The sequence below is a fragment of the Dermacentor andersoni genome, chromosome 3, assembly GCF_023375885.2.
Source record: "Dermacentor andersoni chromosome 3, qqDerAnde1_hic_scaffold, whole genome shotgun sequence".
NCBI lineage: Eukaryota > Metazoa > Arthropoda > Arachnida > Ixodida > Ixodidae > Dermacentor > Dermacentor andersoni.
Window position 1 is genome coordinate 54,622,864 of NC_092816.1, and position 14,343 is coordinate 54,637,206.

The window sequence follows — 14,343 nt, forward strand, 5'->3', positions numbered from 1 at the left end:
CGCTTTCGATGGCCCTGCAACAACGTATACCTTCTTTTGGTACTCACGCTTGTCGAAAGCGCGACGAGCGATTGCCGAGAGTGATAACACGGGAGTGTGTTGCTTGCGCCGGCAGGACGCGTAAAAGATAACACCGAGGAGCTCAAGAACTTGAAATTTCTGTCTTCAGAGCGACTGAAAGCAGTCTTCGCACCCAATAATTTGTCTTTCTTGAGTGCGACTAGAAGGCATTCTGCGAGCGTGTAACGTTGTCTGGCTGAGAGCCTGTGTTGTGGCCACCTCTGTGTACTTGGCGTGCCATCGCGTCGACTGAGGCCAAGTTGTTTTGGAAACGCGCAGTCACCCGTGTATTTGCAGTCTTAAGGTGCAGGAAAGAATGCCCGGGAAGGGAGGGATGCTTGAACATCGGATGTTTTTTTTTTCTTTTTTTTTTTCAGGTTTTATGGCATTGTTTGGGAGGAGCCTATTTGCTACGAAATGTATGTAAAAGTGAATTTATCTGTAATGCCGCTCATTCACCACTTACGCACGTTTCGCCTCTATACGCAATATTCCTCTTAGGTCAATATACCAAAATGATGCATGCCTGTAATTTACTTTTTTTCAGCTGATAGCATCAGGTGGAGCTTCGTAGGACAAGGAATGCTGGTTACCTTGTGCCACAACTTTGGATGAATGCACAAGAAGCCCGGAACGAGCATTTATATAGAGCGAAATAAACATTTCATCATTTCAGAAGACTTCTTGCGTTTACTTTATGAAATTGCGCGTGACACATGTTCGGTGGATGCTTGTACAGATCGTTCGCAATCATTTTTGTTAAATTATAAAACGATTCCGCGCAGAGGCCGCGCGTAATTCATCAGTAGGAGCGAAAAAAAAAAAAAAAAATATGCCGCGCCGATCAGCGGAGCCGGCGTGGCGTGTACCAGCTGGCGTTCAAAATGCGCGCGCCCAAAACCGAAACATGTTAATCCCAGCCGCTGGGCTCTATAGAAGTATAGGCTCTTGTTGAATCTTTGTCTGTGGTTTTATAGCAATGCTAGAGTTGTGTACATACGACTATCACAGTCACACTGCTGCGCCATTGTAGCCGGAAAGAACACGCGCAAGTCTACATGTTATCGTTCATAACCTCCGATAACACTCTGATAACCCTTTCAGGTTTATCACAAATACTTCCTCACTGATTGATAAACGACAAAGTCAGATCAGTCTTCATAAATCGCTTCGGCAGCCACAAAAGCCTCTTAGCTGAACATATCTCATGCAATGCCCCAAAAGAGTACAAACGCCACGTTGAAGGTCATATTTGGCGAGGACCACAGAGTCGACGCTCACCCTCATTTGCAAGAAGAATTGTGTTACGTGAATGTCATCATGTAGGTGTGATGCTTATGTTGTGATATTTGCAGTCACCCATGATGATGTCAAAGAGGTTCACTGAAGAGGGACACATGCCTATTGGCTTCAAGGTCACATACTCAGTGCCACACACCCGGGGACTCCAGGGATACATACACAGTGGACGATACACAGTGGCACATACCTAATGGCCCCATCGGCCTATGCGTCCACAATTTTCGCAGCGAAGCTGTCAGCCTCTGCTTGGTATTTTTCGTGTCCGCGTGCGTGGTGCTCACCCGAAAATGTGGGCCGATCCCGGAAAAGTGAAAAGAAGCGGGAAGCGCACAGTGGCGCTGCGTCTCCGAAAGGCATCACATAACGTCATCAGGCGACGTCATCACTTGACGAAGACGTCATCGCGTGACGCCAGGTTTGATGTGATGGCGCCATCAGACTGCTTCATCAGGCTATATCGTCACGGGACGATTTCAAGAGGGCACGGTCTGCACGCTGGCTCTCAGAATTGTCTCAAAGAAAGAGATTAAGAACCACGTCATATACTCGTTCCCGGCACACTTAGGACCAAAGATCGGCGACGTCCCCAACCTTAAGGAGGCGGCACAAGAGGCTCCACGCGCGCTTACAGACCGCGCGGCTTCACCCGTCCACTCGGAGAGCAGGGACGCCCCCATACTAAACACTACTACCTACAACGTAGAGAGTATAGCACGCCACACCGTACGCTCACTCGAGCTCAAGCGGTTACGCTCAGAATGCTACAAAGAGACGAATACCCCACGCAAAACAGACTACACCACTACATGTCGGAGCTCTACAAGTCTTATTGCACTAACTGAAGTACCTCACTTAGCGTCTATCATTTACTCTGGCCATGCTCGCATAAACTCCGAACCGGAGAGGAGGAGGAAGCACAACTTTATTAAAAACACCAGTCAATGAACGTCAGGAGAGAAATGCTTCTCCCCCTTCGCCCCTAGCCGTCGGCCGGAATACCTTGAGACACAGCAGCAGCGAGGGCTGTCCTGCTGGACGTTGGGGTCTGGGCTGCGGTGCAAAGCCTCTCGGGATTCTAGAGTGGGCGAGCTATCATGCTTATACGGACACGTCCACACCATGCGAACCAGATTTGCTGCCTCATCACAGAATTTGCATTGTGACCTGAATACTCCTGGATGACACTTGCTGTATAGAGTACGGGCTTTGGAAACCGGAGAAGCGCAAGTTCGAAGAAGCAATCCGGAGCGAAGAACTCGCTCCCCAACTCTGGGCCGTCCAGCAGGTCCACCACGCCACCAGGATACTCAATTTCCCGGTTGCGTCGTGGGAGACGCCCGCTCCATGAGAGCCACAAAGCTCTCGTGGCCTGCAGGACCTTGTATAAAGTTCATTTCCTTCCGCCTTCTTTCACAGGACGAGGCCGTCATTCTCGTTTATTCCAATTACAGTCCGAAGCTATCGTGCCTGTAGGTTGTGTGCAAGCCGTATTTCAAGAACTTTCTCACGGAGCTTATCTTCAGAAATTCAGTTAGTTCAATAACGAACTCGCGCTTGGCGTGTAGCCTAGGAGAATGGGGATGTATGCTGCACCTCCGGGCACGCGCATGCGCACGCGATGTACGTCGCTTGTGGTAGTGGTGCTTGTTTAACATCGGCACAAGCATCGCTGTGCAACCGCTTTCACAGTGTGGAATGACGGCGGACTTCTTTTTGGTTAGAAAATCATTGCTTTGATTTCATACTTCTGTACAGCGAGAGAATTCGTTGCGGCACGCTGAAATAGTCATCATTTATCATCATTGATTACCCCTTAAGGGTCCTGAGTTTGTTCGTCCCATAAGGGGAAGGTAGCGAAAGAAAGATATATGAGCGGTCATGTTTTTGATCAATCAAGTATCACAAACAAGCAGGCATGTTAACGTCATACAATTCAGTGGAACCATCATTTAAAAGAAATGATGCGAAGAAAGGACATGTAATGCGTCTCCGCTTGTGTTCGGAAAACATTGATCTAGTGATATTATGAGCACAAGAACATGAAGATGTGGTAACATAATACAACTATATATTGAAGCGAAGAAAACGAAAGCACAACGTTTTATAGCAGAGTTTGCAGTAAATAAAGGTACAGGACAGAATATTATACATAAGTAACACAAAGGACTAACTACAAAACGAGATTCCAATTTGAGATTTGGTTCAGCAAGGTAAAAAGACATCTGCTGTTGATCGCTTTAATTTAGCAAAGTGAGCCCATACTAACTGCCTGAAAATAGGATTGTCACGTTTTTGGACGATTGATTCGGGAAGCGAGTTCCATTCTTCGGCGGCCAGGGGTAAAAATGAATTATTGAATGCATTTGTGGCACCAGCTACACGCCACACATTCGTGGGATTGAAAAGTCGACGTGATGTTCGTGCAGGTGGTACTAAAAGTCAGGTTCGAAGGTCAGGGCGATGGCAATACACATTATATAGTACGTGAAATATGTTGTTTACACTGTTAGCGATTTCGTTTAGGTCATAGAACGTTAATAGAATGGTGCTGTCATCAGCTCATATAGCAAATTTCGCCAGTGTACTGAGATTTACGATGTCGTTGATATAGATAATAAAAAGGAGCGATCCTAAGATGCTGCCCTGGGGAACGCCACTAGAAAATTTTAAAGGGTCGCACGTGCAGTGGCTTATTACTAAATATTGTTGTTTGAAACATACATACGCTTTAAATTAAAATTAAATTATGGGGTTTTACGTGCCAAAACCACTTTCTGATTATGAGGCACGCCGTAGTGGAGGACTCCGGAAATTTCGACCACCTGGGGTTCTTTAACGTGCACCTAAATCTAAGTACACGGGTGTTTTCGCATTTCACCCCCATCGAAATGCGGCCGCCGTGGCCTGGATTCGATCCCGCGACCTCGTGCTCAGCAGCCTAACACCATAGCCACTGAGCAACCACGGCGGGTATACATACGATTTTATTAAGTTGAGAGCGTGACCGTGAATACTATAGTGTTCAAGCTTAGCAAGAAGTGTCTTATGATTTATATTGTCGAATGCCTTTCTGAAATCTATAAGGCTATCAAAGGTGAGAAACTGTTTTTCAGTGTTTTCTAAGATGTGTTCTGATTGCGCGTGTAATGCGAGTTCCGTTGAGCTCGTAGGTTCGACCCCCGCCGTGGTGGCGTCGCACTTCGACGGGGGCGAAACGACGAAATGCAAAAATAAAACGCTGGCGCACGTAGGTTTAGGTGCACGTTAAAGAACGCCATGTGGTCAGAAATAATCCTGGAACCTTCCAAAACGCTGTGTCTCGTGACATCAAGGCTTTGGCTGACGTAAAGCTCCGGAATTTAATCCTAATACCTCCAACAAAGAATCTTCGAACCGTAGCGAGAAACGTTCGATCCACTTATATTGCGTGAAGAATGGTGCGTTCATTCTTTCTTTCTTTTTTTGCTTTCGAGAGCGAGATAAAGCGAGAGATCTGTTAAAAGATGCATCTCACGACTTAAGTATACAAGTGCGCGAAACCGAACAAGTTTCCAATGATAAATTGGTACTTCACTCGTACCGAACGAGAGGGCCGCCGCAGACAAAAAAAAAAAAAGACAGTTTCGATGTGACCGGCCTCGCAGTAGTCACTGATGCATACAGCCATGCACCAACACAACCTTCAAAATAACATTCGATCAATGAATCCGTGAGTAAGAAATATCAAAAAGCTGTGAATAATGATACTTTATTGCTCCAGTGTACATAGGCCGCAGCGAGCTGAAGTATTCTGCTGGATATCAATCACACGAAATTAGTACGAAAGCATGTGCTTGACTCGGCGGCCAATCGATGAGCATCGCATTCGCAAGGCTCATCGCGCGAGCCGCGGAAGAAGGTCGTTTGGACGGCATAATATCCCGTGCCCCCTGTTGGCACACACTTAGAGGTCAATATCTGTGCAGTTCCTTTTCCTTTCCTTCTTTCTTTTGAATGGGGGGGGGGGCGGTGTTATGGTCATTTGGTAGTTTTACCCCCGTATTCAGAAATGCTTGTCAGCATCCGAAACTAAGCCCATGCTTCACTTGATATAAATGACGCCTGGTGTGAACGCACTCAAGACGCTCATTGCGTTTCCTTTGGTGCGTTCACGACAGGCGTCATGTAAACCAAGTCAAGCATGGGCTGAGAAGCTTTGCTAGCGCAGACGTGAGAATTCCGCGTTTGTTGCAGGCACGCATGAGCGCAACGTTCATAATTTTTTTTCGTATGCGAACGTTTGTGCATGGAGGTCTCACATATACATGCGCTGATTGCTTCTTCACGATGATCCCCAGATTAAATGTAAACTTATCTAGTGACCTTCGGCAGACATGCACGGTATCGCAGTTTGTTCAAGACTATAGCCGCAGAGTCAGCTATACAAAAGAAACACCCTGCGGATAACTAAGAAAGCGAAACGCGCAGTTGCAGCTTCATGCACTACAGTCGGGAGGACGACAATATATATAATTTTTATTTCGTGTACCTTCCTCAACCTTGCGAGCTGGCACAGAACTGGATTGTTGCATTCAGTCTGGCTGTATTCGACTTGTCAAATAAATTGCCTATAGCCTTGCGACCCGCCAACCTCCTGGCTAACTTAGATGGTAGAGCGAATGCCACAGAAGGGCATTCGTCTAGGATTATATTCCCGGACCAACATTTTTTTTTTTCTTTTTACAGCTGCGAAGCGTTCTTTCTGAGAAACCCGAGTGGTTTCCTTTGTAGCTTCATGGCAAAATTGGCTTAATGACAATATGCCCTTCCTCGCTCGCTTTTAGTGACTATCGAAACAAGATTATTCTAATCTGCCTGCCTAATTGGCTATGTTGTATGAACTCGAGGAATGCAGCCAATGCCGCTCGCGGATTTCGATTACACTTGACTTCATTCGTCATGGAAGGCGAGCGCCTGACTTCCACGTAAGACTGAGCGGTGTGTACTGCTCAGTCTTGTACTATCCACTACACTAAACTTATGCCATAGTGCTGCAGCTATCAGGAGAAACTGCAGTTTCTCGTGATAGCAGCACGTAACGGTCGTACATAAAGCCCTTCACGTACGAAAGCGCACAACGCAAGGGCATACATTACGTACAACGTAAGATGGTTCGCTAAGTTCTGAGCATGCGCATTTCGATTGCGCAAGAATTTTTTTCTGTACGCAGAGCTCTTAAGCGCGTGGAGCTAAATATATCCATTTCTTTGCATCCTGCGTTACCTATTCCCGGAGATTAGTATTTTTGCGGCCAGCATTCGATCTTTGTGTTTGACATGCGATAACGAAGAAGCTCGAAAAAGAACGATTTAAGGCCACCAGGGTGGCGGCCTTTAAGACCACCAGGTGATGGCCTTGCACAAACCACTAAGGTGGTGGTTTTTGCAAGCCGTTGAACTGGTAGCAGGCGGTTTACGAGAGTAACTGAATGCGCGCAAAGCTTAGTGGCTATCGCTTTGCGCTACTGAGTAAGGTATCGAGAGACAGAGAAGGTTCGCGTCCATATAGAGAAGGAAAAATGGTGAATAGCCGGTGGTGCCATGCCTATAGACGAGTTGTAGGTGAAAGTAACGTAGGGCAAAGTAGTGTTCCAATCGACGTTGGACGGCGGTAGCGTACAGTGACAATATTCACAGTTCTGTAAAAAAAAGAGAGAAAAATCGGCATCATGTTACACCCCTGTAACACGTGAAGGCGAAACCTTGCTGCACACGCGGTAATGCGTTATGTTATACGATAGGAGGGTTCAGACCTCTTGCAAGACATAACGAGCCGCAGTGTGAAGTAAACGTATGGCGCGGTAGGGCGACCTCCTAAACGACACTAGCGAGTACCTAATGCACTACCTAAGGGTTCTTGCGTTCTTTCTTTCGTTCAATCTTTCTCACTGTTTTTCTTTGTTACTTTCGTTCCTTGTTCCTTTTCTTTATTGTTTCGTTCGTTCCTTCTTTCTTTCGTTCCTTTCATTCTTTCTTTCGTTTCTTCATTCCTATTCAACCATTGCATCTTTGCTTGCTTACGGGGTATGAGCCATTATTAATGATGATATTTTTGGAACATATATATATATATATATATATTGCGTCACTGGACTAGACGCGTCACTGGACTAGACGTGTGGAGGGAGCCTAACCGACTCTGCAGGCATTTTCGCTAAAGTCGTTCTCTCTCTCTCTCTCCCTGGACTAGACGCCACTTTTTTCGGGTATGAACCATTGCAACCAGCCACTTGAGGCTTTCGTCTTAATAATTTCATACCACTTGAATTTGGCCATGAAAATACACACTTCACAGTTTTGCAGACGAGTGGGACCATAATTACACAGCACACCATATGATATAACTAACTAAAACTTTCATGACGCATATCTGTAGTAATGCCATTTTTTTATTAGAGGGCACGTAGATTTGATATAAACCTAAGGTGTTCCTATTTTCTAAAAATGTTTGTAAAGTAACCAGTGCTTTTCTCAGCGAACCGCTGTCAAACCTGGGACATGTTTTTTTTTTTTTTTCAGGGTTAATGGTCGGCTATCTAAAAGCACCAAATCTGGCCGAAGTGTCGTCCTTGTGGACACTAATGGCAGATTTGGTGCCAATAATTCTGCGATTGTTATTAATTGAATGATTTGATGTTATTTGATTGTGTCTCCGCACAGACCGTGCCCGCCTCGTAGTTTTGTGTTTCAGACACTTGATACGAAGGTGGTGCACACCTTCTACAGTGTGGCACAAACGCGTCCATGAGGGCACAAACGTGTTTTATATGCTGTACAAAAAAAAAAAAGAAGAGAGGGAGAATGCTGAGTATGTGCTAAATCGCACAACTACTTTTCTTCTATGTTGATCCCTGTACTGAATTTCAGCGTAGACGGTTCTCGTAATTAGTGGTTTATCATAAAGCGACGTTGAAAAAGAGAGTCTGCTGACGTCAAGGAGAAGCTGGGGGGTGTTAGCGAGTCTGGCGGTCTGGAATGTTACTCCAGCTGTCGGGTGAGGAATGAGACGATACGCACCATAATCACGCCGACGCATAGCGGCAGACAAAACCAGAAAGACCCGCATACGCACCACAGCTATTCACAAAATCTCTATAAGGCCTGCAGCTTCGCATCTTGGGCCCCGGTGCCTACCTGCAACTTCAAACAGCATTTCTCCCGTTGTTCATGCGCTAAAATGCTTCTCAGTACGTTCTTGACCTCCGACACTCTTCAATGACGTCATGCGTCACAAACGCCAGCGCAAAGAAGAAGGGGGGGGGGGGGGGTGTCGACGAAACAAAAGGAAGTGCGAACGGCACTGCATGGACAAAGACAATCACTCTCTTTTGCACGCATGCTCACGTAGAGTGGAGGGGAAAAAAACGACACGAATGACTTGTTCTAGCCGTTCCTTCCACGCACTGTACACCGTGACCACGTCCAGTTCTTCACAAAAGAGAGAAGCGAAAACCAAAGAGGAAACCCCGTCACCCGGAATATACGGAGAACTTCCTTCGGCGGCAGACACTGGAACAGCGAAGGTCGGGGAGCGTTATCTCTTGTTCGTTACCCGCCAGACGCAAGCGTTTGTTTCGTGCGCATTTTCCCTTTTTTTCCCCCTTTCCTGCGTGGCCATGCGCCGGCGCTTTCGACGCGTGACGTCGGTGCCACCGACCGCCTTCGCTCAAGCCAAAACGCCGCCGCTCTCATCACTCCACGCGGGACGGACGGCAACCAGGCAGACGGAAGTCAACGAAGCCGTCGCGTGCGGCACCCGCCGACAGATCCGGGAAACGGGCCCACGACCTCGCCCCTCCTCCTTTCGACAGAGCCAGCTCGCGTCGTCATCATTGTCGCCTCGAGCGAGCGGCGGCGCCATTCCGGTCACTCCATAGCGGCAACGTACCTGGCGCGCCTCCGACCACCACCGAGTTGAAAAAAATAATAATAATAAGCCACCGCGATCCCGAATCACGCGCAGTTGGAATTTGATTACGCGAAAGGCGTAATGTGACGATTCTGCTCTAATTCTTTTTCTTTAGGCGCGTCATCAATGGATCGAGCAGACCCTTCGCCTATATACGTTAACCTTTAGCAATATTGGCCGTCCGGAGCATTTTGCGATAAGAGAGGAACAGAATCTGGCAAAAGGAATTCCTACCGATCAAGGCAGAAAGCTGGGCCAGTTGGTGTGTCATCATTATTAAAAAAACTAGCGTAATATAACAAGGACACAGACAGAGAAGACAACAGGACGAGCGCTAATTTTAGCGCTCGTCCTGTCGTCTTCTCTGTCTGTGTCCCTGTTATTTGCGTTAGTCTTTTGATTAAGGAATTCCTACATTGTGCGGGTCCAAAGGTTGCACTGTGTGGCCGAAAAAGGAGACAGTATAGAGACACAGAACGTGTCATTCAATTTACTTTGTCACGCAGCACAGCACAATCATGTTCAGTAATCGGTTAGACCAAAATTTCGGCTCCTATTTATTGGCGTTCATAAACACTGATAGAAATACGCTCGCGGTGTATCACAGTGTATGGCCCCTAGTACGGGGGCCCATTTACGAAATGTACGTTTTGTGACGCTTGCTAATGCGAATGGTTGCCTAGGGTGACGGCGTTATTGAAATAATTCCAATTAAGACATAGAATTAGTATAAAACAAGACCGAGGTTCACAGGATGATGCAGACCTGGAGTGTCCCTTGTCGGAATGTTGGCTCCGGCCAATTACTTTGCCTCGTTAGCGCCTTGTGGGTAATTTAAAATGCAGGAAAGTTAGTACAGTATTGCAAGAATAGGAAGTGTTGTGTAATAAAGCTGTATAGCCAGGGCAGCAAGTAGTATTTCTTGGCGACGTACAGGGCTCGAAAAAATTCACCTACGATTACGATACTCCCTAATGCGAAATTTGAATGCAGCTGTATAAGTGTTTATAATTCTTAAGTGTGTATAAACTGAGCGAAAAGTGGCACGACTGCCTCGCTCCTCGGGAGATCGCGAAAAGCAGCGCGTGGGTGACGCGTGTGCGCGATTAATAGCAGCCGTCGCAGACAGACCTCCGCTCATGCAGCGGTTTCTTTCTTTTTTTTCATATGTGATATCGGTTGACGCACTCACCGCATCCCATCGGTCACACGACAGCGGGGCCAATTCGTAGCGGTCGTTGCCGCAGAGCCCGTCTTGCGGGCACTATGCTATCCTCCTCACCTTTTTGCCACACCCTCCCGCTCCGCTTTCCTCCTCGTGCTCTATTCGCTATCGCCGTCTTTCATCCCCCGTCGCGCTCCGCGTTCGCTCAGTTACGCCGACGGAGGCCGAGGCACGCCGACGCTCAACGCAGGAACGGGAGCCTAAGAGCTGCTAAAGCGGTTACGTATGCAGCCTGAAAACAGTTACGTATGCAAAACTTACGAACGTGAAAAAAGGGAGAAGGCTCGAAGCATGCACCTCGAAGGCCACCCCCTTCTGTCTGTGCACGCGATGCTGATAGACGTCGCTCCTCCGCCAGTGAGAGCGATCGAATTCACGCGCCGGCGTCGGCTAATAATTATCGAGGCCGTGTAGTCCAAGGAGTGCAGCAGCCGCCATCTCACACGCGCCGCCTCACGCGCACATACACGTGCTGCGCGCGCGCGCGGCTGAGATTGCCACTCGCGCGTGCGTGCGCTCCTTCTCGCCCTCTCGATTCCTGACAGCCTCGAGGGGCATCGTGGTCGTTTCGGCGACGACGACAGGCACCACTCGACCGCCGCGTAGGAATTGTAATAGGGGCGCGTGCACAAAACAAACGGGGCTCCCCTTCCGCTCTCTCCACCGCCGAGCCGATCACGTCTCCTCCTCGTTTACCCTCTCCCGCAAGACGACGACGTTCTCTTGACGAAGCCAGCTGCCGCAAGAGGGGAAGAGAGCGTGCGTGTGTGGGCGCGTGCGGTGGAAAAGGAAACTTGCGTGCGAGTGAGTTCTATCGCTCTCGGCGCAACGCCGGAGCGGAGCGGTGAGAACAGACCACTGCTTATGTTTCTGGTGTGGTGCGGCCGAGACGAAGAACGTGTTTATCTAGTCGAAAGGCGGGGACCCGGTGGGGGCAACTCCGCGCGAAATGTGGATGTGTCGGCGACGACGTCTTGTGCTGCGTTGTCTTCGCTGCGGCGGCAGCCGCCTAAGCGAGCGGCATCAGCGTTGAATCACCGAGCGCCGCTGCGACCGCCGACGACGTCCGGCTCACGCTGCTGAGCCGCCAGCTATACTGCTGTCGGACAGGGTCGGTGTCCAACCGGTTAGAAGCTGTCAACCCGACAGGACAACGGAGCATTCACGTCTGCGCTAAAGTGAGTTCGCGGGTGACAGTTCTCGTAGTGTCGGGTTCAGTCAGGAGCCAAGAAGCGAGCTACACTACCGATTACCATCAACAAGATAACGACGGCGGTGAGCACGGCTGAAACAAGTTAGTAGCAGCTGCGTGATAGAGATCCCGGCCTGGTTCTTCAAGCCGTGCTGTTACAGTATCAGTGAGCAAGAAGCTGCTGATCTGAATCTAGTGCCCGCAGGTCCAGCTTTTTCACTACAAGGAAACACTCCGAACGCGACGTAGTAGTGTTGGTCGAAGCAGCACTCTTGGTTTCCGAGGTCCTGCACTCGCAGGATCAGTGGAGGAGTCGGCGACAAGCTGCGCGGGCCCCAGGTTCCCAGCCCAGACTAGGGATACCAGCGAATTCGCGTCAAGGTTGCACTGGAAGCAGGGAGCTGCAGAACTCGGCAGTGTACCATGAGCAGTCTAAAAGACACGGTCGTTCCGGAGGTGGACGAGTCTCGCAAGGGTGAACTGCCCGTGGTGCACGAGGTGAACAACGTCGAGCTGCAGGGTGGCGGGGGCGCCCGCACGGACAAGTTCCCGACGACCGGCGGCAAGCCGTCAATGCTGACGTTCGCCGACATTCCGTCCGAAGACCCGCGCGACAAGAAGTGTCGCGTGGCCCAACTCAAGTCCAGGATCGCTGTGTTCAGGTACGAGCATGTCGCCGCAGACCTGGCGAATGCATACGAGTTACAGGCAGCTGTCAAACGGCTTTTCTAGCTCAATCAAGTGTTGAAATAACGTTTCGTTCTTTTTGCATGTTCGATGGAATGAAGGCGGTACCCAACTTTCGCAGGCTGCAGGCCTTCTCACGTTGCCGGAGTAAACGTTGCGAACAAACTGCCGTATAATTGACTGCTCTGTTTCATACAGCGAAAACGGATGCTTGTGCTTTGAATTTGGTGGTTACGAAGGTCGCTTCCTATCGCCTTGTCTGATTCTGGGTGATGAAAACTCGCTGCTGGCCATTTGTATACTGGAATGCAAAGGCGACACGGGCGGTGCTTAGAGCGCTTTCGCACATTCGATTATCATTTTCGATTGAATCGTAGCGGTAGCAAAGTAAGATCGTCTGTAGATCAGCTTTTATCAGCCAGCCTATTGGGTGTCACTCATGACGCGCCTTGACCCGCTGTGGTTGCTTAGTGGCTTTGGAGTTGTGCTGCTAAGCACGAGGTCGCACAACCAAATCCTGGCCTCGGCGGCCGCATTTCGATAGGGCCGCAATGCAAAAGCGCCCGTGTATTTCGATTTAGATGCACGTTAAAGAATCCGAAGTGGTCAAAATTAATCCGGAGTTCCCCACTACGGCGTGCCTCATGATCAGATCGTGGTTTTGGCACGTAAAACCCCATAATCTAATCTTGACCCGCCTTATCTCTTACCTCTACGAACGGAACATTTTTGAAGCGAGAGTCCAGTGCCAAGTTTTTTTTTTCAAAATGAAACTTCTCCTTTGTAATGATGTCATCAAAGCAAGCCTAGCATTCATAACGTCACGATTGGACTGAATATGTGCTTTCGTTCAATTGTAACAGTAATGTGCAGTTTTCATTGCCCATACCTGCTGCATTTTGTACGCCTTAACCTGTAGAGAGCTCTTGAAAGAGGTTCTTTTGCATGTCACATTTTTACTATAATCGTTACAACTCGAAACAAAAGTGTCTATGCTATAGCAAAGACGTATTGCTGTGCTTTATTTTTTCTCTTTTTGAGGTTGAAGAAATTTTCGTGCGACTGTTGTCCGTAGGGTTGGCAACTACCGCTGAGTCGAGGTACAGGAAAGTGCTGTACAGTAGCCTACAGTCTGAGAAACACCTTCGCAACTAGGTATTCTTTTTTTTTTTTTCGTTCAGATTTGACATTTCCACGTCGGCGATGCTTGAAATGTGCAACAGCATACATACGAAGAATGAGCCGATATGTTCGTACAGATACTTGCGCCTGTTAAGATGGGACAGCGTCGTTCTATAAGCTCCGTGAAAGAGCAATTCGATGGTGCGAGACGCATTGCATGCTGGGTGTCATCTCCCGAAGAAAAAAAAAATCGCAGGCGAATCTGGCAAAGCTGTGAAACGAGTACTGAGACCACGCCAGAGTTTGCCACAGTAGGCAAATAATCCGAAGGATTGTCCTGGATTAGTGCTCAATCAACGCGGCTTCGTCGGCGTGCTCTTCTCTCACCTGTATTCGTGTATCGCCTCTAGAGCAGCGTCTACACTGCAGCGGAAGCCTCATGGTATATTACGAACGCTTAGTGCAAGAACAGACGATTAATAAGATCGTTTCGTATGGCTTCAAAACATAACGTTATAAATGGGATTTGCAAAGAGCCTCGTGGTATACAGAAGTGCTGCAAAACCGTGATGAAGACTTCGCAGAGGTTGTGTTACTCGCTGGTAACACCTATACAACCACGAACGGAGAGGATTCCCTGCTTAATCTGGCGATAAAACATCACGTGAGTTGTCCAATGAGTTCCCGAACGCTAGCCCAGTGACAGTGACGTTCTGCTTCTGAGCACGGGGTCGCGGGTTTGACCCCCGGAAGCAGCGGCTGCATTCAGATAAGATACACGATATGCAAAGACGCTCCTTTACTAGAA

At 48.5% G+C, this 14,343-nt stretch overlaps 1 protein-coding gene across 6 annotated transcripts in view; it reads left to right on the forward strand.

Moving 5' to 3' along the window:
• The window catches only part of LOC126520803 (NAD kinase-like), a 167,891-nt gene that overhangs the window by 108,326 nt on the left and 45,222 nt on the right, over positions 1–14,343 (forward strand). Inside the window, exon 1 of one of the 6 annotated variants that reach the window (XM_050169590.3) lies at positions 11,299–12,388. The exons of the other annotated variants lie outside the window; for them this stretch is intronic. Within the exon in view, the coding sequence (XP_050025547.1) occupies positions 12,150–12,388 (239 nt within the window). The 5' untranslated portion in view covers positions 11,299–12,149. Of the gene's footprint in view, positions 1–11,298; positions 12,389–14,343 lie in introns of those variants that run through there. 6 annotated transcript variants of the gene reach the window in all.